Source organism: Centropristis striata, chromosome 12, assembly GCF_030273125.1.
Source record: "Centropristis striata isolate RG_2023a ecotype Rhode Island chromosome 12, C.striata_1.0, whole genome shotgun sequence".
Classification (NCBI taxonomy): domain Eukaryota; kingdom Metazoa; phylum Chordata; class Actinopteri; order Perciformes; family Serranidae; genus Centropristis; species Centropristis striata.
In genome coordinates, this window is record NC_081528.1 from 4,422,150 (window position 1) to 4,446,840 (window position 24,691).

Here is a 24,691-nt window from a genome sequence, read left to right on the forward strand (position 1 = left end):
TGAATGGTGTGGAACTGCTGATGCTGCAAATAATGTAAATAAATCTTTGGTCAGCACTCGTGTTCCTTCTCTCTCTCTTCAGGACGGTAAACCTCTAGCAGGTCTGATCCAGGACCACATGGTCTCTGGGACCAGGATGACCATCAGAGGCTGTTTCTTCACTAAGGTCCAGTACACTGAGCTGGTGTACAGAGGGCTGACGGACAAACCAGGCCGGCTCAAACTGCTGCCGCCCGCCATCCTCAAACCACAGCAGCTGTGGACGGGGAAGCAGGTAGTTCAACTCAAGACATTTTAGGTCTTTTGTTTCAGGAGGAACTATGAGAGTGACGTCTTAAAGAAGCTAGATGTTCACTGTGTTTAGCTTCTGTCTTGTGCTCCAGGATTCCTCGATAGCACTGCAGAAATTTTAAATAACTGCGTAAAACAGACTACACTGCAAAAAAGGTGTGTCTAAAAACAAGATAAAAACACTGAATCTGAGGAAAATGATCTTGCAGCATGGACAGATAATTTCACTCGACAATATTTCTTAAATTAAGGTTATTAAATCTAGAAATAAGCATGTTGAACGCTTAAAATAAGAAATTAACTCTTAAAACAAGATAAATTAAAGCTGCCAACAGCGATGAACTGGCCCGAGCAGAGTGACCTGATGATTATTTGTTTCTTACCAAGATAAAAAAAAACTTTAGATTTAGAAGTGTTAGATAATTGATCTTTTCCACGATAAAACCGTAGTTGACATTTTTATAATTGCCTGAAGGTTTTTTTTTTCATGTCATACTAAGAAAAACAGGACAATTGAATGTATTTTGTTTCTGCATGGAAAACTTGATTTAATAGGCTGTATTTTTTAACAATTCTATATGCCCTACTTTGATCTGTTGAAAATATTATGGTTTTTTTGCAAAGAATGTAGTTGAAAAGTCCACTGTGGAACATGTTGTATATTGTGTCATTAATGTGGTGTTTGTCCCGCAGGTGGTGTCCACTCTGCTGCTGAATGTTATCCCAGAGAAGGCCGTTCCTCTCAACCTAGTCGGCAAATCCAAAATCCCCAGTAAAGCCTGGATCCAGGTCCCACCGCGGTCCGCTCCTGGATACAAACCTGAAAGCATGTGTGAATCACAGGTACACACACACACACACATACACACACACACACACACACACACATACACAAGGTGTTAATATTCCACTTTACAATCCAAACTAATGCTGAATCTTGTCGCCCGAAGATATTTAAAAATAACACATGCATGTCGAACAAAATGAGTCAATATTTGATCTTTAAATACCGTATTTCCTCAATTTAAAGCCGGGCCCCTATTAATGACCGGCCTCATTTAGTAACCGGGTGTAAAAACAATTTTTAGTAAATAAAAGCCGGCCTCTTTTATGAGCCGGGTGTCTTACCGGTGTTATGTCAAAGTCTGTTCCCCCGTCGATATGTGTCCCCCTTACCTTAACCTGCACCAACCTTATCCCTCGAGTTAGTACTGTAGGTAAATATGGTTGTTTCTCCCGCTGTCCTAGTCATTCTCTGTAAAGTCGAGCCGTTTACACACGTTCTTCTGGGCTTTTTAGTTGTTTAGACATTTTAAATCCTGTTTAAAATGAACATTCAGCGTGCTGTTCATTGTTTGTTTACATCCCAGTACTTCCAATATGGCCGACATCCGGGTAACTGGCTACAATGCGCTGTGTAAAACACTCTAAAAAGTGCCGGTCAGAGCTGCTCTGATTTTCTTTTTTTAATAAAAGCCTCCTTCAAATAATAGCCTGCCCCTATTATTAGCCAAGTCCCAAACTGATTTTTTTTTTAATAGATGCCCCGGCTACTATTTGAGGAAATACGGTATGTTGTTATGCATGAAGTCCTGTTTCTGTGTCCCCCAGGTGGTGATCCGTCAGGGGGAGCTGCTGGTCGGGGTTCTGGACAAAGCTCACTACGGCTCCTCGGCCTACGGTCTGGTCCACTGCTGCTACGAGCTGTACGGAGGGCAGACCAGCGGAAAACTGCTCAGCTGTCTGGCTCGACTCTTCACCGCGTACCTGCAGCTGTACAAAGGCTTCACTCTGGGTAAGAGCCCAGATACAGCACAGGAAATGCACATATTAAACACTAGTGATGTACCAATGAAGCCTCATGAACCATTTGTTTTATTTTCTGAGCCCACTAGATGGCGCCCTTGGTTCAGTGAAAAAGGCTCTGGCAATGGTGATCAAGTGTGTTTTCAGCCCTTTGTTGAACAGAGAGCTCCATCTAGTGGAGTCAGAAAATAAAGAAAATGGTTCATGAGGCTTCATTAGCACATCACATCCTGACACAGACGTATCACAGGCGGCTTCATAGGTTTGGAGGAGTATTATGATTAAATATTTTTGTGTGTTTGTGTGTGTGTCTAGGTGTGGAAGACATCCTGGTGAAACCAGGCGCCAACAGGAAGAGGAAGAAAATCATCCAAGAATCACTGAAGATTGGCACCAAAGTGAGTTAATGTACTTAAGTGATTTCCTTATTGAGTCTTTTTCCAGTGTTTTCAAGGAGAGGAATGTGCTTAAAGTTGAATATCTGTTTGAATTCACTCCTCGAAAGAATACTTTTCAACACAATGTGGTGTTTCATCTTAGAGGTGGGCGATAGATATCGTCTACGGTAATATCGTTAACGTTAATTGACTATACGCAATTTTCCGTTATCGCGTATTTGTAATATCTGTAAACAAACTGATAAAGATAAATAAATACAATTATTATTATGATTATAAGTAGTTGTGTGCCAATGAAGCCTCATGAAGCATTTTCTTAATTTTCTGACTCCACTAGATGGAGCTCTCTGTTCAACAAAAGGCTGAAAACACACTTGATTACCATTGCTAGAGCCTTTTTTAATAAACCAAGGGCGCCATCTAGTGGGCTCAGAAAATAAATCAAATGGTTCATGAAGCTTCTTTGGTACATCACTAATTATAGGCAACATTTATAAGTAATAAACAATAATAAACAAACAAAAATAGCATATACACCTGTTTATGTTTACTTTCTTTTAGTTTAAAGAGGTAAAAGTACATTTTGAAACACATTTTTATGTTTCTTTTGAAATCTGAACTTCTGTAGACTGCATTTTCACTGACAAATGTTGCAGTTTTTGTTGCTTTTAGCTTTTCATCTTGTTCCCACGTTAGGGTTTGTTAGAAGGGGCTGGCAGCATCTATGGCTGTGTGACTCTTTATTCATACTGCCACTGGGGGGCGCAAGAGTCTGAATTCTTCTAATTCTGTTCATCATGGCTTTAAATTCAACCTTGAACCTGCAGTAACTGATCTTTTTGACCACTTGGGGGCAGCAGAGAGCTTAGATACATACAGTCATGGAAACAATTATTAGACCAGCCTTGTTTTCTTCAAGTTCTTGTTCATTTTAATGCCTGGTACAACTAAAGGTACATTTGTTTTGACAAATATAATGATAACAACAAAAATAGCTCACAAGAGTTTAATTTATGAACTGATATCTAGACATTTTCCATGTTTTTCTTGTCAATGATTTTGGTTATTGTCAAGAAAACCATGGAAAATGTCTAGACATTAGCTCTTAAATTAAACTCTTATCAGCTATTTTTGTTGTTGTCATTATATTTGTGCAAACAAATGTACCTTTGGTTGTACCAGGCATCAAAATGAACATAAATAGAAGAAAACAATGGTCTAATAATTGTTTTCGTGACTGTATTTGTGGATGAATGTTGGCCAAAAACGAGGCAATGAGAGACACTAAACAATAAAGTTATAGACCAGACAGTGAAACTATAAGCAAACTCTTTCACACAATCACATATACATTTAATATAAAAAACATTGATTATAGCCATTTTAAATGACATATTTCTTTGGTAAAAAGGGATGAAAATGTAGTATCTAAATATATATTTCCTCTCTGTGTCCCAGGCCCTCCAGGCAGCCTTCAACCTGCCCCCCAACGTGGATCAAGCTGAGGCTCGGGGCCGCTGGCAGGACGCCCACCTGGAACCAGACCAGAAGGACTTCAGCATGGCCGACCACAAGTTCAAAGAAGTGGCCAACCAAGTCAACAACGACATCAACAAGGTAACCTGCCAGCACTGGAGCATGACACGGGAGTGGATTCTCACTCCCGTCCCATCCCACTCCCAGAGAAAAAATTCTGTAGAATGACTCCCACTCTTTAAAATGGTCTCACTCTTCCCCCCCCGACTCATAATAAATGGATTCAGGACGTTCTGCAGTGCATTACACTAGAGAAAATTAGGCTTTCCTTAAAAGGGTCCTCAGGCAGTTTCTATAAGATGTGGCAGCCCTTTACCACATACATTGAATCTCTGAATATTGTAGCAGAAACCTGAGCCCCAGCCCCCTATTTTATTTTATTTTTTTACTATTTATTTAATTTATTTTTAATTTAATTTACTGATTTAATATATATATATTTTTTTAACTTATTTATTCCTTGTTACTTTATTTTCAATATTCATATGTGTATGTATGTTTTTATTTATCTCTTGTATCTCTTTATTTATTTTTATTTATTTATTTATTTTTAATGGCTATGTATCTGTATCTTTCCTTAGTATTATGTCTCTTCACTTTCTGTTCCCTTGTTTGTATGTTTGTATTGTATGTCGTGAGTATGAATGGATTGAATGTGTGTAGTTCACAGATTGGGTGGTTACATCTGGGCTGATATGTCCATAATAACTGGATCTTAACCTTGTTTTGGAACCATTGTCTTTTGTAAGAACTGTGATCCTGACTGTTTGTAAAGAAAGAAAAAAACAATAAAGAGTCTGGATTAGAATGACTCCCACTCCCACTCAACATTACTCCCACTACCATCCCACGCCGTTTAAAAAAAAAAAAAAATGTAATGAATAAATTAGTCATTAGGAAAGTCAATGGATTTTGTGTTTTTGTTAGAGTAATGTTTTTGTCCATTGATGTCCATCTTAGTTGAATGAACCCAAACATGTTGCATTTTTATTTGGTTTCCTTTTAAAGCAACATTTAAGTACAGTATGTTTACCCTGACTGCACTATGCAAGTCAAGGTCCACATCAACTTGCATATAAAAAAGGCAAAATATGTAAAAGGCATGTCTTCAAAAATGTACATACCTCAAAGTTCTTAAGGTTATACAAATAATGAATAAAAACAATAGTGACATATCAGTCACTCCAGAAACTTAAGCTTAGTGCATATTAAAAGGCATTACCTTTAAATTTCACAATACCTTACAGTTTGGTGTAAACAAATAAAAAGTGCATATAGGTTTAAACTTTAAAGTAATCTTTCTTGTTGTTGAGGGAATATAGGATGACAACAGCAGAACAGGCCGATTTTCAACCTATTTAAAATAAACAAATAAACAAAAACACAACCCTCTTCAGCTAGGATTGTCACGATACTAAAATGTTCAACTCGATACGGATACTCGGATACGGAAAATATTCAATACTCGATACCATTTTCAATACCACAAGGATAAAAACAAAGACCCCAAAATTTAACAGAAATATTTTTATTAATAAGTAAAATGCAACATATAAAAATGAACAGAACCACAAATTAAATATTTATAATAAAAAAACAGTTACAAGCTTTAACAAAAAAAAAACCAGACGGAAATAAACAGGAAAAATTGACTTTTATTAGAGTCCCCAGGGTTAACAAGTATAAACTCACCTGTTAACTAACCTTTTATTAATGGTGATTATTTGAACGTGTTACTTGTGTCCTCGTATAAAATAGTCTAACAATAAGTTTTACAGCTACTGTGGTTAATTAGTTTATGAGCCGTCTGTTGTTTTTTTAAATTACAAGCAATAAGCGCAGTTGTGAGTTTAGTTCCTCCTTTTGGTTGATAAGAGCGACACTTTCAGTTCTGTGACAATAAAACCACAAGATGCAGGAACCAGCAGCTCTTCAGTCTGGCTTTAGGAGATAAAAATATTCACTTTGCACTGACAGGAAACTACAGCACCATGTGGTGTCAAAACACTCAAACACAACAAAACAGGCTGCATTTTTACAAGCAGTTCACAGTTCAAAATAATAAACCTGATGATAAAACATTATTGTGTGTTTTTTTTTTTAGGTGTGCATGCCAGTGGGACTCCACACCTCTTTCCCCGACAACAACCTCCAACTGATGGTCCAATCAGGAGCCAAGGGCTCCACTGTCAACACCATGCAGGTACTACCACACACACACACACACACACACACACACACACACACACACACACACACACACACACACACACACACACACACGCCTCCTGAACTTTGGGCTGTTAACTTCTTCTTCTTTTCATGTCTTTGAAGCTGGCTGGTCAAATGACAGTTTTTCATTTTTTCATATATATAAAAGATATATCGATATAGTTAATTTTTTACTTTCTTTATATATAAATGCTGCCCTTACTAGGGTTTGTCAATCCCTGTGATAATAGGTAACAGAAAAGGGATCAAACTGGTGAGAAATAAAAAGAGTTCAATTAACTCTGCCAATCTACTGAGTATAGCATGTCGTCCTCCAAACTCACCAGCGTCTCCTGTTAAGGATTTACATTTAGCTCTTTTAAATATCAGATCTCTGGTTGGCAAATCCTTCTTAATCAATGATTTTATTCACAAGCACAACCTTGATTTTATGTTTTTAACTGAAACTTGGATAAGTCAGGATAATAGTGCAGCAGTTCTTATTGAGTCAACCCCCCCAAACTTTAGTTTCTTCAGTGAAGCACGAATACATAAGAGAGGAGGTGGAGCTGCCACCCTGTTCAAGGACAGCTTCCAATGCAAAAACATGTCTTATGGTCAGTTTGACTGCTTTGAATATGTTGCCATTCAGTTAAAATCCCCCTATAGAGCAATCTATTTGACCATCTACAGACCCCCCAAATATGATGCAAGGTTTTTTGATGACTTTGCCAAACTGCTGTCTGTTGTGTGCATAGATTTTGACTGTGTTGTTTTAGTAGGTGATTTTAACATTCATGTTGATAATCCTGAAGATGGGTGTGCTAAAGAACTTTTAAATATTCTGGATAACTTTGGGCTTTCTCAGCATGTCACAGATCCAACACATAGCAGAGGACACATATTAGATCTAATTATTACCAAAGGTCTTAATATCTCTGAGGTTGTGGTGAACGATGTTGCTCTTTCTGATCACTACTGTGTTTTGTTTAAAATGACCACCCTTGCCAATCCTACAAAAGGTGAAGCAGAGGTAATCAGGGAGCGCCACAACAATGAAAACACTTGTACATTATTCACCCAGGATTTTACACCATCACCAACCCTGCCCTCAGCTCCAGTTGATGACCTTGTTTACAGTTTTAGTTCCAATTTTATGACTGTTATCGACTCTATCGCCCCAATTAAGACCAAAGTTCTGTCGGGGAGGAAAAAGCCACCCTGGAGAAACGCCAAACTGGTTAAAGTGCAGAAAAAAGTACGTAGACAAGCAGAACGCAGGTGTCGAAAGAACAAACTCCAAGTATATTACGATATTTATAAAGAGGGTCTTCGCAACTATAATCAGGAACTGAAGAATGCAAGGCAGTCATATATTTTTCAGAGATTATCAATAGAAACAGTAATAATGCCCGCACACTTTTTTCTGTAGTAGACAGACTGACCAATCCCACAGCATCAGTCCCTCCTCAACTGCTGTCTAACAAGTCATGCAATGACTTTGCAGCCTTCTTCACAAACAAAATATTACAGATAAGACAAGCAGTGTGCAGCTCCAGCTCAGGAATGATAACACTGGTGCCTTCCCATCCTCTAGTCAAGCTAGGACATGCTAGCCTCCTAGGTTACACAACACATAGCTCCGGATTTACTGCAGATAATAAATTCTTCTCTCCAAGCAGGACAGTTTCCACAGACTTTGAAAACTGCAGTAATAAAACCTCTCCTAAAAAATCTAATCTGGATTCCACAACAATTAGTAACTATAGGCCAATATCAAATCTGCCATTTCTGGGGAAAATCATTGAAAAGGTTGTTTTTGAGCAAATTCATGCTTTTATGATGCAAAATAATCTTTTTAACACATTTCAGTCTGGATTTCGGCGACACCACAGCACTGAGACTGTACTTATCAAAGTCTTAAATGATATTCATCTGAACACTGATGCAGGCAAATCCTTTGTTCTGGTTTTACTGGATCTCAGTGCTGCATTTGACACAGTTGATCATAACATACTAGTCAGCAGACTGGAACAGTGGGTGGGGCTCACTGGCACTGTGCTACAATGGTTCAAATCTTACTTACAAGATAGGGACTTTTTTGTGTCAATTGGAAACCATGAGTCTGAGCGAACTAAGATCACATGTGGGGTTCCTCAAGGGTCCATTCTCGGGCCGCTTCTATTCAACATCTATATGCTACCGCTAGCTCAGTTTATGGAACATCCCAACATCTCCTACCATACTTATGCCGATGACACACAACTCTACATTTCAGTGTCCTCACATGACTACAGTCCCTTACTCTCATTGAGTAACTGTATTCATCAAATCAATGAGTGGATGTGCCAGAACTTTCTCCAGCTAAATGCAGAGAAGACAGAGGTGATCATTTTCGGCCCTAAAAATGAAAGATCTAAGATCAGTGCTCACCTTGGCTCTATGTCATTGACAGCTACAAATCAAGCCAGAAATCTATGTGTAATTATTGACTCAGACCTGAACTTCAACAGCCATCTAAAGCTTATCACTAAATCTGCCTATTACCACCTGAAAAACATAGAGTAGCTAGAATTAAGGGTCTTCTGTCCAAACAAGACATGGAAAAACTTATCCATGCATTTATTTTTAGTAGGTTGGATTACTGCAATGGCATCTTCACAGGTCTTAACAAAAAATCAATCAGGCAGCTGCAGCTGATCCAGAACGCTGCCGCCAGAGTCCTCACAAACGCCAGGAAACTGGACCATATTACACCGGTCCTTGAATCACTACACTGGCTTCCTGTGAGTCAGAGGATAGATTTTAAAATCTTACTGCTGGTCTACAAAGCTCTGAATGGTCTCGGACCAAATGACATGCTTGATCTGCTCCCTCTCTATGAAGCATCCAGACCCCTTAGGTCATCTGGAACTGGCTTGTTGCGTGTCCCAAAAACAAGAACTAAGCGGGGTGAGGCAGCTTTCAGTTATTCTGCTCCTCACCTGTGGAACAAACTACCTGTAGATCTGAGGTCTGCCCAAACGCTCAGCTCCTTTAAATCAGGACTAAAAACACTATTGTTTACTGAAGCGTACTCTTAACTTTAACACTTATCTGCTCTACTCTACTGCTCTTACTTTTTAACTATGCAATGTTTGACTTGTGCTTTTTATTATTTTATCTCTTTTTTTTATCCTGCTGTATCTTATTTTATCCTATTTATACTTTTATTTCTATTTCCCTGTTTTAATTGACTGTTTTTACTGTTTTCAATTGTGTCTTGCTGTTTTTAATCTGTATGTAAAGCACTTTGAATTACCTTGTGTTGAATTGTGTTATACAAATAAACTTGCCTTGCTTTGCCTATTTTCTTGGGCGGGTTGCAGCAGCATTTTACTTACTCCAGAATAGTATTTTGACACATGTTTTGACTTTAACAAATATTGCTCCTTCCTGAAAGTTTAATATTGCACCAGTCCATATTTTCAAGTTCAAATAACTGTGCAGCCTGTCAACATAAAAATCCCCTCAACTGTCCGTGTGTGTGTTTCAGATTTCGTGTCTACTCGGTCAGATTGAGTTGGAGGGCCGGAGACCTCCTCTGATGCCTTCTGGGAAATCGTTGCCGTGCTACCAGCCTTACGACCCTGCGCCCGGAGCCGGGGGATTCGTTTCTGGAAGGTTCCTCACAGGCATCAAACCACAGGTACCAGGGACGGGAAGAATTAATCCAGATCCAGACCGATTAACCCATTTAAGGCAGGAAAGCATTACCGCATTTCTACCATTAAAACCGGGGGCGCTGTTGCGTTTTTGTACCATTAAAGCCGGGAAAGCGGATACGTCACTTTGTTGTTTTTTCCACCTATTTTCGGTCTCTTGGCCAATGAAATGCATCAGGATACATGTGGGAGTGTCCCAATGCAACATGGGACTTTTTAAAAAACTTTATTGAAGGTTTGGACAAATAAACTCAACTTCTCATGAAAGCCACAGGTATATACTCTAGAAATTACTTTTTGAATTTCATTTCTATCTGCTACAGAGGCTGAAAAATCTATTATTTTGTAGGAAGAGTTGACACTTCTGTTGAATTTCCAGAAAAACTTCAGGTTTTAGGGGCTTATTTTAAAATTGCCCAGAGGTTTTACAGGCATTTTTTTTACAGGCATTTTAGGCCTGAATGGTTTAGTGGTCGTTAAGAACTTGCTCAATCACGTAGAATTTTTAATCGTTCTGTGTGTTTTTTTTATTTGATCTCTGACTGTGTATCAGTGTCACTGAACTGAAACGTGGCCGAGCGTTCAGTTCTGTGGCAGTACGTCAATCAGCCAATGAGCTGAGAATTAACCTGGATAAAGCTACAGTTTGCAAACTGAAAGTTGCAGTAACAATTATAAAACACACAGAAATACAAGACTTACTTAGCTTTCTGTATCAAACCTTGCTAGCATGAATTACTAGGATTAATTTGATCCAAAACTTATTTAAACACAAAAGACATTTAAATATGAAGATTACTGTGTTAAACACTAAACTCCTTGACGTTATCTTTACAGTTTAATCTCACTGAGTTAGTTTAACCATTGACAGGATCAAGTCTCTTTTCGTCCTTTCAAAATAAAAGCGTCTTTTGCAGGAAACACATATTAAACATTAATTACTTGCTTAATAGCATGCAAATAAGTAACATATTGGCTCTTAATGAGTCATTATTAAGTCGTTATTAATGCCTTATTCTGCATGGCCTTATTATACAACCAGTAAGACATTAACTAAGAGGTTTCCCTCAATAACTTCAGAATTGATTATTAGTAGTAAGTAAGGAAGTTGTTGTATATGAGTTATGATCTTAATATGCTTTACTTTGTATGGACTTTATAAATCCAATATGTTACTTATTTGCATGCTAATAAGCAACTAATTCATGTTTAATATGTGTTCTCTAATATAAAGTGTTACCATATCTTTTATTTTGCACATGTATGCATGGAACAATCGATGAATTGATCGTTAACGTCGGCAGGTTTCTAACCTTAACAGGAACACAAGCAGAGCAGTTTGTTGATTTTACACTGTAGCTTGTGTTGAGGACACGTGAAAGCACTCTGAGCTCGTCTTAGTCCTTTTATATGTCGTTAATGATCGTATTCACCATGATGCATTTCTGTCTTTGTTTCTGTGTGTGACCTGGCTGCCTTCAGGAGTTTTTCTTCCACTGCATGGCGGGCAGAGAGGGCCTGGTGGACACGGCTGTGAAAACGTCTCGATCAGGATACCTGCAGAGGTAACGTACACCTTCCTGTTCATAGCAAGGTTATCATAGTTAACGAAAACTAACGAAATAACGAAAACTAGAATTGAAAACACATTTTCGTTAACCGAAATAAAAATGAAAAATGAGAGTTTATAAAAAACGAAACTAACTGAAACTGTATTTTGTGGTTACAAAACTAACTAAAACTAACTAAAATGATAGTGAAAATGTCCTTAGTTTTAGTCTTTGTCAACTTTTTTCATACGTAAACTTTTTTTGTTGATATGAAATCAATTTCATCTATCTGGTTTTATGACTTAGTAAACTTATTGGGGCTGAGATGGATCAGACAAAGGAAATAAAGGCAAAATTTATTGTGACCTTATTGAATCTGGCACCCAACAAATACCCCATTCCAAAAAAACTAACACTAACACTAAAACTAATAAAAACTAAACTAAAACTAAGCATTTTCCAAAAAAATAAAACTAATCAAAACTAGCAAACTCACTCTAAAAACTAATTAAAACTAACTGAATTTGAAAACAAAAATTGACAACGAAATTAAACCTAAAACTAATGAAAAATTCAAAACTATTATAACCTTGGTTCAAAGCCCTCACTCAGCTTTAGAGTGTGGAAGACACTCTCTGTTTGATGCCCAAATTTTATGGAAAACCAGGGTGGAAATGTGCAGTGTACTTATCTGATGTGTACTTATCTGATAGCCATAGCGGTATCACTCATAGCGGTTATTCAAATCTGAGGTTTTATTGTCAGCAGTCGGCTGTAATGTTGCATTGGCCTTCTGCATTTGTCTGAGATCACACATTCGTGGATGCCTTTGTTTGTTTTTTAATATAAACTCCTCAAAAAACGTTTGGAAACATTATTTCACTCGATTATTTCTCCCCCTTTAATGATACAAATTGGTGTTGTATTTAATATCGTTGGAAAACCTGATTAGTCACCTTTACAACAAGCTACAAGTTGTAAGAATCGTGCATTTGTGGAACGAGCAGCACAGCTAAACGTGTAGGTCAGGGATGGGCAACTGGAGGCCCGGGGGCCGCATACAGCCCGCACCCTCACTTGAAGTGGCCCTCAGTACAACTACATGCATTTGAGCATGAAATCTTAAAAGTGCAGTGTAAAAATGCACAATAAGACTTGCAATTAATGTTGGTCTGCTGTTCTTGCACTGGAAAAAAAGAAAACACAGTAAGTGGTTATTTTTTATTTACTTCAAGGACATTTTCACTATAATTTTAGTTATTTTTGTAACCGCAAAATACAGTTTCAGTTAGTTATTGGTTTTTTTAACTCGTTTTTATTTCAGTTAACGAAAATGTTTTTTCAATTCTAGTAGTTTTCATTATTTCATTAGTTTTCGTTAACTATCATAACCTTGGAACAGATCTGTCAATTTATTCATCTAGTAGTATGTTGTGTAAGTGTTTCTGTAGACGAGCTCAGCCCTAGAATTGGTGTCTTCAGTTTGTCGTAAACAGATTGACAAGGTGTGCCTCAGGGACCGGTTACACTGATAACACAGCAGACTGTGTTATCTGACAGATGTTTATGGATTTATGATTAAAAATGACCATAAACTGTAGTAAACTAGCCTGGCTAACACCAGACTATTCTCAAATGAGGTCTAGTCTGGCAACGAGCAATGGATTTTTCCATAGAGGAGGTGTGGTTTACGATCCTCTTTTTATTGGGCGCTTAGAATGTCTATCAGTAGGTAGCTCTTAGCCAATCAGATCAGTTATACCAGATGACGTAGTAGAGCAACAGAGATGGATGTTTGTTGTGTGTGTGTCTGTGAGAGAGTGTTGCTTGCTGCTTTGCTTCTCCAGTTCTCGCTTTCTGCAAGATTATTTATTTTCACGCTTTATTCCCCCTCATGTCATTCAGCCACACACATCCACTGATTTTATGGGCAATAAACAAGCTGCTGCGGGTCTCTGGGGGCTCCGCTGTCCCCCGGCTCGTAGCCAGATCACCGGCGCTACCGGTGATCTCGCTACCAGCCGGGGGACAGCGGAGCCGGCGAGAGACCTTTCGCCTTTCAACTTTCGCTCTAAACTATTTAAAACACCATCTACAGCTAAATAGAGTTTCGCGTCTGCTGCAGCCATGTTGGATCAGTAAGAAAACTACAAGCGTCCCTCCCCGCTCTGTGATTGGATCCCTAAAACAAGGCTAAGAAATCCCTCTGGTTTCCAGACCCTTTCCCAGTTCGAAATTAAATCGAGCACGCAAGGCAGTCTGGGTATACCCAGGCTAGTAGTAAACCAGGTGTGCAGCAGATTGACATTCTACTTCAGATACAGCTCAAAGTGTTCACTTGTTACTGATCATTTGTGGGACTTAGATTTAGAGACTGGGTTGAACCTGATACTGTAGCTAAGCTAATGACAGACCAGTAGCTCCAGTAATAATGCAGCCTTGTCAAATTCAGTGCTTCCTCCTCAGTGGGTGCCACTGGCCAAAACGGCTGCCACAGTGACGCTGTAGTTCATGGGCCCCGTGGAGCTTTAACATGCTCACTGGGGATAAATATGTACTACATACACACATCAAGATGGCATAAACTAATGATCTGGGTCAAGTTGTTTATGACTTTGCAGATTTTAGGTTCGATAAAATAAATGTTGACCTTAGGGCTGTGAAACGCCCCTAATTTGAATACGAGCAGTCCGGAACCGGGACTTTTTTATTCCCTGTAGAAGAGTGGGGCCTTTTTTCTCCCCTGAAAAAAGCCTGGTTACTGATTTGATAGAATGCTAAGCAGGATGTGACGTAGTATTCTACACTATGCCATTTATAAAAGCCGGCAAAGCAGCGTTACCAACTTAGCGACTTTGTTGCTAAATTTAGCGACTCCTTCTTACTCTTCTCAACGAGAAGCCGGCTTGTTAAGAAGAGCCGCCGTTAGCGGCAGTTAGCTACAGTTAGCTCTGTAGCAGTACAGTGTGTATGTGCTAACAGGCTAACAGTTAGCTCTGTAGCAGTACAGTGTGTATGTGCTAACAGGCTAACAGTTAGCTCTGTAGTAGTACAGTGTGTATGTGCTAACAGGCTAACAGTTAGCTCTGTAGCAGTACAGTGTGTATGTGCTGCTGCTGCTGCAGGAGGTGTTCACTTAGCGATCTCTGTTTGTTTACAACAAGCACCGGACACGATTCAATGCCGGTTAATTCACTATCACTATGTTTATGATCAGTGGAGACGCTGTGCATAATTAGCCATGCTGCTTTCAGCTGCTGATGTTGTGCATACGTTCTTCCTACTGATCCTGTCCTTCCACCGTTCCCCCCTATCATCCTCATCTCTGCAGATGTGTGATAAAACATCTGGAGGGTTTGGTGGTGCAGTACGACCTGACGGTGAGGGACAGCGATGGATCTGTGGTCCAGTTCCTGTACGGTGAAGACGGACTGGACATCCCCAAGACTCAGTTCCTGCAGCAAAGACAGTTCCCCTTCATAGAGGACAACTACGAGGTAAAACGGAGCATTTACATTTACATAAATATTCCTGATGGGATTATAGGAAATGTGTGTAGTTTGTCTACATATTTGCACATGTGCGCCACATATTATTAAGATTAATTACTTTTATTAATCCCACAATGGGGAAATTCAACCTCTGCATTTAACCCATCCTTTTTTACACACAAGTGAACACACCATGCAAGGAGCATATGTTAGTAAAGCAAATACTGAAAGCATCTGATTAGCTGGATGTGACCAAGGCTACGATCACACTGCAGGCTCTGATGCTCAATTCGGATTTTTTTGCTGAGATCCAATTTTTTTGTTTGGCTTTTCACGTTATTTTTTAAATGTGGCCTATATTAGACTCCAGTGTGAACTTATCACGGCCCTGAACTGACCCGCAAGTGCAGAAGAGCAACATGTTTATCTTTGCCTTAGTGGGAACAGACCTGTCAATTATTTAACTAATGGTATGTTATGTAAGAACTTCTGTAGACAAGCACAGCCCTAGAATTTCTGTCTTCAGTTTGACATGAATAGTGTAACCTCTCCCTGAGGCACACCTTGTGAATCTGATAACACAAACAGGTCAAATGATTAATGACCAAATGGCCATAATTGTTAAACTGTTGTTGATCATTTGTTGGATTTAGTTTCAGAGACTACTGAGCCAGTTTCACAGGACAGAGCAGTAATGTGTGAGACAACTCATGGTTCTTGTTGAAGAAAAGCAGAAGTTTGAGATGTAGCTAAGCTAATGACAGATCAGTAGCTCCAGTAATAATGCAGCCTTGTCAAATTCAGTGCTTCCTCCTCAGTGGATGCCACTGGCCAAAACGGCTGCCACAGTGATACTGTAGTTCATGGGCCCCATGGTGCTTTAACATGTTCACTGGGGATAAATATGTACTACATACACACATTAGAATGAATGAATTAATGAACAGTACTATTACTCTGCAGCTACTCCAAATACTTTATATTGAATGAAGGAGCCTCCTCGTCAGTTCTGTCTGATAGCAAACAGAAACATGTCTGAAAGCTGCTGGGTGGTGAAATGTTCTACCAACAAGTTAAAGAACCAGAGCTAGGTTTTTAAAATCTGACAAACTGAAAAACTGAACTTTTAAGAAACAAAAAAGTGGATATGAGCTAACATTGCTCACAAATGGCTTACATTAACTTGCTAACAATAGCTAACATAAGCTTGCTAACAAATACCTACACAACAGATAACATTAGCTTGCTAACAAAAAGCTTCCATTAGCTTGCTAACAAATAGCTAACATTAGCTCGCTAACAAATATATAACATTAGCTAGCAAACAAATAGCTAACATTAGCTTGCTAACAAAAAGCTTCCATTAGCTTGCTAACAAATAGCTAACATTAGCTTGCTAACAAATATGTTACATTAGCTTGCTAACAAATAGCTAACAAACAGCTAATATTAGTTTTCTAATAAAAAGCTAACATTAGCTTGCTAACAAATAGCTTACATTAGCTTGCTAACAAATACTTAACATAAGCTTGCTAACAGATAGCTAACATTCGCTTGCTAACTAATATAAAACATTACCTTGCTAACATTGGCTTGCTAAAATTAGCTTGTCAACAAATATCTAATATTTGCTTGCTAACAAATATCAATTATTAGCTTGCTAACATTAGGTTGCTGACAAATAGCTAAGTTTAATTTGTTGAAGTGAAGATTTTTTTTTATTTTTTTATTATTCGTTTCATTATTCTGATGTGGGATTAGTTTTAAAAATCGAAATGTATTTTGTTATTTAACATAAAATATAATTTCACGACATATGCGTTGTTGACCACAGAGAAATAAAAAGAGATCCTCTTTAATTTGTTAAAGATAAGAGAAAATATATATTGTAGTTTTTGTATTTATTTCTATATACTTTTTTTTTTAAATATGCATTTATTGTGTAATGAAATCGGACCTTTCTTTCCTAATTAAATGATAAAACTCAAGGGATAATACAATACTTTATTTTGGTATATAAGCATCAACTAAAGGCATCTGCCTTTCATATCAGCCATTTATGATTTTAGTTGATCAACTACAAGTCAAGTTATTATTTGTTATTCCTATAACTTTGATAAGAGACAAGACTTGGGAATGTATGTATGTGTGTTCAGTCTTCACTTGTGTAAATAATATATGTGTATTCAGTGTGACACTTCTATGGTGTTATACACCCACACTTCCTCCCTGTTTGTTTTAAAGTTGATAAAACTGCTAAACTCAGGGCCACAAAGTCTTTTCATTCATCACCCATTGAACATTACACAATGTTGGTGCCTCCAGTGTTTAAATTAAACACAAAACATTTTGTAAAAAATTAACCTTAAACACAAAGACACTCTCAGAACCAGCAGGCTAAACTATTGTAACTCTACTTTCTGGTCGACAGAAGAATACAACAAATCAGTGACAATTAATTCAAATTCTGCTGCACAAGTCTCACATTCTGCCTATTTAAAGTCTAACACATTTGTTCACGTGTCAGTTTGATTTTGAAGTTATTTTATTAGTTTATAAGGCATTACATGGTCAGGAACATGTTTAATTTGAACCATTATGTGGGTTAGGTCAGGAATATTTGTTTTTCAACATAATCATCAACGCATTCACTCAAACAAAAAGTTTTAATTTGTGAAATGAAACAATCCAGTCGTCATATCTGTCTCTCACCAGAGACAGAACAGACCCAAAGCATGAATGAGAAAGTAAAAGGAGTTAATATGAACAGCTTGTAAAATAATATTAATGGTCGTCAATATATATACATTGTCTCCAGTATGAAATAATTCTGTTAACTTTATTAACAGAATTATCTCACAGTTGAATTTATATTAAATGGATGTGATAATAAAGCCCTTGAGAGTCTGGAAATTTTTGGTTTAGGTACCAATCAAAACATTTTTTTTACTCTTTCTCATTCATTAACATTGTATTATTGATCATTATGATTTAATTTATTCTATCAACATTTTAACATCTTTAACCTTCTAGGTTTTGTTCCTTGTAAAGAACTTTGAAGTGCATTTGAACATTTTTTTCATTTTTCAGCTTTTTAAATTTTTATTATTTATTTCGAACATGTGCGAGTAACACAACAAAGTAAACTCAAAAACAAACAAATCCAATGAGAAAAAATAGCAATAGTCAAAACAAAAGCTCTAATGTGAAGGCAACATGTCCAAAAGGGAGTAGGATGAAGCATATGGTTATTTAAACCTACCCCTTACCTACTTCTCAATTAACTTTTTTTTTCCCCCTAAACATACATATTTACATTATACATATCTACAAAAAGATAGAAAATAAATAGATTAAATAAACAAATACATAAATAATGTATAATTTATGAAAACACCCGATTGTTAAAGCCCTTCTTCCTCCCTGTAACTTGTGAAAACCATGTGTTTGTACTGCTTTTTAAAGTAGTTCGATATGAATAAAGTTTGATCGACTGTGTTTTTTCATCACTATCAGGTCATCAAGAGGTCTCAAGGTCTGGATCAGGTTTTGGCACGTTTGGATCCTCATACTGCCGAGAAACACTTTGCGTCCATCCAGCGCTGGAAGACAAAGAGAGAGGTGGCATGTCCACGGAGAGGTAGATAACAAGTTAGACTCTAGTGTGCCCTATCCTTTAAATATATTGACACTTTTTTGTTTGAATTTATGGTGGAAATGTCTTGATTTCTGTGACAATTCAGGGTATAAAAATATAATGGAATACAGCCTAATGCAATAAAGCTCTCAGGCATTCTGTATTACTTTCAGATGTGTACAAATAGCCAACATTAGCTTGCTAACAAATATCTAAAAAACAGCTAAGATTAGCTTGCTAACAAAAAGCTATCATTAGCTTGCTGACAAACGGCTAACATTAGCTTGCTAACAAAAAGCTATCACTAGCTTGCTGACAAATAGCTAACATTAGCTTGCTGACTAATATATACATCAGCTTGCTAACATTAACTTGCTGACAAATAGCTAACTTTAATTTGTTTATTTGGAGAGATTTTATTTTTTTGTATTCATTTCATTATTCTGATGTGGGAGTAGTTTTAGGAATTAATATTTATTTTGTTATTTAACATAAAATATAATTTCAGTACATATGCGTTCTTGACCTCAGAAAAATAAAAAGGGTCTTGATATCTGTGACAATTCAGGGTATAAAAATATAATGGAATACAGCCTAATGCAATAAAGCTCTCAGGCATTCTGTATTACTTTCAGATGTGTACAAATAGCCAACATTAGCTTGCTAACAAATATCTAAAAAACAGCTAACATTAGCTTGCTAACAAAAAGCTATCATTAGCTTGCTGACAAACAGCTAACATTAGCTTGCTAACAAAAAGCTATCATTAGCTTGCTGACAAATAGCTAACATTAGCTTGCTGACAAATAGCTAACATAAGCTTGCTAACATTAACTTGCTGACAAATGGCTAACTTTAATTTGTTTATTTGGAGAGATTTTATTTTTTGTATTATTCGTTTCATTATACTGATGTGGGATTAGTTTTAGAAATCAATATTTATTTTGTTATTTAACACAAAATATAATTTCAGGACATATGCGTTGTTGACCTCAGAGAAATAAAAAGGGATCCTCTTTAATTTGTTAAAGATAAGAGAAAATATATTTTGTAGTTTTTGTATATATTTCTATGTACATATAAAAACTGCAAAATATATTTTCTCATCCAGCTGTATTACTTTTGGATGTGTATTTAAGGTGAACCTGAATGCACCATGAAGTCCCCGTCAGTGCCCATCGTGCAAAGCGTGCATGTTTGGACAGTACTAAGAGATAGAGACATGAGGCTCACATCAGTAGGAGATAATTCATGTAATCAGAAGAATCCAGAAGGTTTACAGTAAAATGTTGTGTGTTATATATGTATTTTGTCTCTGAAAATGTATCGTCATATCTGTGTATATGTGTTGTAATCTGCCAGGAGCGTTCTTGCTGTATTCTCAAAAGAAGTTGGCCAAACTGAAACAAGGAGCAGATGTGGAAAGCACAAAAGCTGCCAAGCTGCAGGTATTTATGCACAACAAAGTTAAATTGCAGTAAAGTTGTTTTTTTTTTCAGCTCAAACGGCGTGAAGCGTACTAACCAAACTGTCATTATTTTAACTCTCTGCACAGCTCCTGGAGCAGTGGCAGTCTCTGGACGAGTCCAGCAGGTCCAAGTACAGCAGGAAGTCGTCCCGATGTCCCGAGCCGTCTCTCGGCGTGTTGAGACCTGACGTCTGCTTCGGATCGGTTTCTGAAACCTTTCACAACATCACAGAGAAATACCTGCAAGACGAAGGCAGGAGGAGTCGAGACGGCCTGGACGACCACAGGTACGACACCGGAGTTTACAGATTAGGGCAAAAATATCCATAACATGTTGTACGAAGTTATAAACTCTGATAGCAAACAACAGAAACATGTCTGAAAGCTGCCAACAAGTTAAAGAACCAGAGCTAGGTTTTTAAAATCCCACAAACTAAAGTTACTGTTTGTTTTAAGGTTGATAAAACTGCTCAACTGAGGGCCACAAAGTCTTTTCATTCATCACCCATTGAACATTACACAGTGTTGGAGCCTCCAGTGTTTAAATTAAACACAAAACATTTTGTAAAAAATTAACCTTAAACACAAAGAGGCTCTCAGAACCAGCAGGCTAAACTATTGTTACTCTCTACTTTCTGGCCGACAGAAGAATACAACAAGTCAGTGACAATTAATTTTAAATTCTGCTGCACAAGTCTCACAGTTTTAGTTTAGCTTTTATTAGTTTTAGTTTGGTTTTTATTAGTTTTAGTGTTAGTTTTTTTGTAATGGGGTATTTGTTGGGTGTGAGATTCAAAGAGGTCACAATAAATGTTTCCTTTATTTCCTTTGTCTGTTCCATCTCAGCCCCAATAAGTTTATTATGTCATAAAACCAGATAGTTGAAATAGATTTCATATCAACCAAAAAGGTTTACGTATGAAAAAAGTTGACAAAGATGAAAACGAAGGACATTTTCAATATAATTTTAGTTCGTTTTAGTTAGTTTTGTAACCACAAAATACAGTTTCAGTTAGTTATCGTTTTATTTAAAAACTCTTATTTCAGTTAACGAAAATGTTTTTTCAATTCTAGTTTCCATCATTTCGTTAGTTTTCGTTAACTGTAATAACCTTGTTCCTCACCATTGTGCAGAGCATTGAACACTGCAGCTTCACATTATTAAGCATGTAACAAGAATTATCACCGATTTAAGAAATGCACCTTAAGCCTCATATTTCTCTCTCTGTGTGTTTGCAGCCTCCGGCAGCTGCTGCACTATAAATGGCAGCGTTCTCTGTGTGATCCTGGTGAAGCGGTGGGTCTGCTGGCTGCTCAGTCCATCGGGGAGCCCTCCACCCAGATGACCCTCAACACCTTCCACTTCGCTGGCAGAGGAGAGATGAACGTCACTTTGGGAATCCCTCGGTAATATCACCTCACTCATTATTCACCTGTTATGTACATATGAACACGAGGTAACACTTTAGATAAGGGAACACATATTCAACATTAATTAGTTGCTTACATATCGGCTCTTAATTAGTCGTAAGTAGTTATTAACCCTGTGGAGTGTCCAAAAGCTCCAAATAATCCAGACTTGTTGCCTCCATCCAGACTAGAAAACAAAGCAGCGTGGAGCCCTACTGTAAATTTACCTCTAAAGTTCTGGCTGTAAACTCCATGAGGCCAGTTTCAGTTTGATGATGATATACCAAGTAAAACTGGAGACAAGCTCAAATAGATTTAGTATAAAATGATAGAACTGGATGGAACCCTCTTATATGTTAGATTTGACACAAAATGACCAAAAAAAAGACACAAAATGACTTAAAAAGACACAAAATGACTAAAAAAGACATGAAAAGCATTCAAAAGATGCAAAATGACAAAAAAGACACAAAATGAGAAGACAGAATGACCAAAAAAAAACCCACAAAAAGACATGAAAAGGATTAAAAAATGGACAAAATAGCCCAAGACTCCATAGAGTTAATGAGTCATTATTAAGTAGTTATTAATGCCTTATTCTGCATGTCCTTATTATACAACCAGTAAGACATTAACTAAGAGTTTTCCCTCAATAACCTCAGAATTATTGCTAATTAGTAGTCCGTAAGGAAGTTGTTGTATATGAGTTATGATCTTAATATGCTTTACTTTATATGGACTTTATAATCTCTACATAGCGGTGAATGAAACCATGGAAACGGCAAAAGCCACCTTCTCCAGACCTTTGACCTGACCGGTGGCTCCTAGAATTAGACCAAAAAACGTAGAAGTTTTCACATAATTTTTCATGTTTTTTGAACTGATGTAGTTCTGCTTGTGTTTTTTTAACATTGGTGGAAAAAATATTACATACCACTCTGCAGAATTAAGTTAAAGTAAAAGTCCTGCATTTAAAACTTGACTAAATCAACACCTCTTTATTTATCATACTTGTCTGACAGACTGAGGGAGATCCTGATGGTGGCCAGCTCCAACATTAAAACTCCCATGATGAGTGTCCCAGTGCTGAACACCAAGAAAGCCTTGAAGAGAGCCAAAACGCTCCGGAAGAAGCTCACCAGAGTCTGTCTGGCCGAGGTACGGAGCAGCTCCTCCTGGGTTTTCTCACCTCTTTTTGTCTTCTTGTTTTTTATCTTCTATTATTTGTTTTTGCTCCACTTTCCTCGTCTTTTCATTATGTTTGGTGTCTTTTGTTACGGTGGCTGAGGAGGGTCAAACGTTTTCAAACTGTGTTCTACTTCCACTTCAAGAAAGTTTCTGCAGAACCTGATGGATGAAAAACAGCTTTTTTCCCCTTAACACCCACATAGGATAGTAAAAAAATAGCAGGATACAAAAACTGCATTCTAAATTCCCCTTTGTGCAATAAAACTGTGTAAAAATGTGCAACACACCATCTACCTCATCTGTAACATTTGAAGTGTTTATCAGTGGTAATTTATCTATTTCTATATTTATTTATGACATCACACGTCCTCGTTTTAGCTCAGTGTTCGACCGTATTTTTAAATGTTTTACTCATAATGTTTGTTTTGTTGTTATGATTGCTTTAACTGTGTGTGTGTGTGTGTGTGTGTGTGTGTGTGTGTGTGTGTGTGTGTAACAGGTGCTGCAGAAGGTAGATGTGGTAGAAACGTTGCGGATCGAAAACCACCAAAAGCTTCGGGCGTTTAAAGTCACATTCCACTTCCTGCCTCACGACCGTTACTGTGACGACAAGCTGCTGTCACCGCCACAGATCCTCCACTACATGGAGACCAGGTGTGTGTCTTTCTGTGTGTGTGTGTGTGTGTGTGTGTGTGTGTGTGTGTGTGTGTGTGTGTGTGTGTGTGATGCTAGTGTCTCCTGTACATTAAGTCCAGTAAGAAATAACTCCGTCCCAGCCACTCAACTTGTGTGTTTTTTACCCTTTCCTCTGTGTTTTGCCCTCCCAGGTTCTTCCGTCACCTCCTGGAAGCCATTAAGAAGCGCAGCGCCAAGTTGGCCTCCATCGTCGTGGAAACGAGGAAAGCCACCGCCAGAGATAAGGACCACGATGGCGAGGGAGCAGCTGACACGCCAGGGGTCTGTTTTACATTCTTATTTCAGTGTTTCTTGCAGGAACCTTATCATTCTTCCTCCCCGAACACAAAAATAAAAGTCTCTTTGTCATCCGTCAGCTGGACGACGGTGAGGGAGAAGAGGAGCGGGAGATCGTTGACGACACGGCCAACGAAGGAGACGCCGACGCTTCAGACGCCAAGCGGAAAGACAAACAGGAAGAGGAGGTACCAACATGGACGAAACATGTTTTCATTTTAACATTAAATGGTAATATTATGGTTTCTATGGCGTGTGGTTACAACTAGTGAAGAAACCTGCCAACTCAATTATCTATAACGATCAATTAATCGATTAATAGCTGCATCCATACATGGACAAAATAAAATCAATCAATCAAACAATCAAATCAAAATGACTTTATTTATCTCCGAAGGGAAATCAGTTAGTCTGGTTACTCTGGAAGAATTATATATATACAGGACTATGCAAAAGCCACTTTTATTTTGAAAGGACGAAAAGAGACTTGATCCTGTCAATCGTAAAAGTAAGTCACTGAGATTAAACTGTAAAGATGATGTCAAGGAGTTCAATGTTTAATATTTTAGCCCCCGAAGAGGCATGAGGTTAGTTTTCACAATAATCTTGCATATTTAACCCATTTAGGCCTAAAACGCCTGGAAAAAATGCCTGTAAAACCTCTGGGCGATTTTAAAATAACCCCCTAAAACCTGAAGTTTTTCTGTAAATTCAACAGAAGTGTCAATGCCTACCAAATAATGGGACGTTGCCGTGGTGACCAGCAGAGAATCTGCAGAGGAAACTGAAAAAAAGAGAAAAACCTCTTACCATAGTTGATCTGAGTCAAAACATTTAGTGGAAATGAAGCGGTGGTTTTGTGAAAACGTGTCTGGGGAGATTAGATCACAACACTGTTAGGTCTAATCTAACAGGTTCTAATCGGGGTTGTGTAAATGTTTCCTGTGTGCATCTTCCTTCCTCCAACCCCCACTGATCTGTTCAGTCTATTTCAGAGAACTTGTCTCTCACCAGTGATCTGCAGAGAAA

The 24,691-nt window shown here is 37.8% G+C and overlaps 1 protein-coding gene and 2 non-coding genes across 3 annotated transcripts in view; all 3 read left to right on the forward strand.

Annotated features, from left to right (window-relative positions):
- The window catches only part of polr1a (RNA polymerase I subunit A), a 49,132-nt gene that overhangs the window by 16,090 nt on the left and 8,351 nt on the right, over positions 1 to 24,691 (forward strand). The window contains exons 16-32 of the mRNA XM_059345520.1: positions 83 to 274; positions 985 to 1,134; positions 1,903 to 2,086; positions 2,413 to 2,495; positions 3,954 to 4,112; positions 6,136 to 6,234; positions 9,778 to 9,930; positions 11,429 to 11,511; positions 14,828 to 14,993; positions 18,504 to 18,627; positions 19,987 to 20,072; positions 20,180 to 20,379; positions 21,332 to 21,499; positions 22,525 to 22,660; positions 23,190 to 23,344; positions 23,518 to 23,647; positions 23,743 to 23,850. Coding sequence (XP_059201503.1) covers positions 83 to 274; positions 985 to 1,134; positions 1,903 to 2,086; positions 2,413 to 2,495; positions 3,954 to 4,112; positions 6,136 to 6,234; positions 9,778 to 9,930; positions 11,429 to 11,511; positions 14,828 to 14,993; positions 18,504 to 18,627; positions 19,987 to 20,072; positions 20,180 to 20,379; positions 21,332 to 21,499; positions 22,525 to 22,660; positions 23,190 to 23,344; positions 23,518 to 23,647; positions 23,743 to 23,850 — 2,376 coding nt within the window. The remainder of the gene's footprint in view (positions 1 to 82; positions 275 to 984; positions 1,135 to 1,902; positions 2,087 to 2,412; positions 2,496 to 3,953; positions 4,113 to 6,135; positions 6,235 to 9,777; positions 9,931 to 11,428; positions 11,512 to 14,827; positions 14,994 to 18,503; positions 18,628 to 19,986; positions 20,073 to 20,179; positions 20,380 to 21,331; positions 21,500 to 22,524; positions 22,661 to 23,189; positions 23,345 to 23,517; positions 23,648 to 23,742; positions 23,851 to 24,691) is intronic.
- Positions 13,929 to 14,065, forward strand: LOC131982407 (small nucleolar RNA SNORA5). The gene has a single exon (XR_009395392.1). It is a non-coding gene; the product is annotated as a small nucleolar RNA SNORA5 (small nucleolar RNA).
- LOC131982413 (small nucleolar RNA SNORA5) lies at positions 15,772 to 15,908 on the forward strand. The gene has a single exon (XR_009395399.1). It is a non-coding gene; the product is annotated as a small nucleolar RNA SNORA5 (small nucleolar RNA).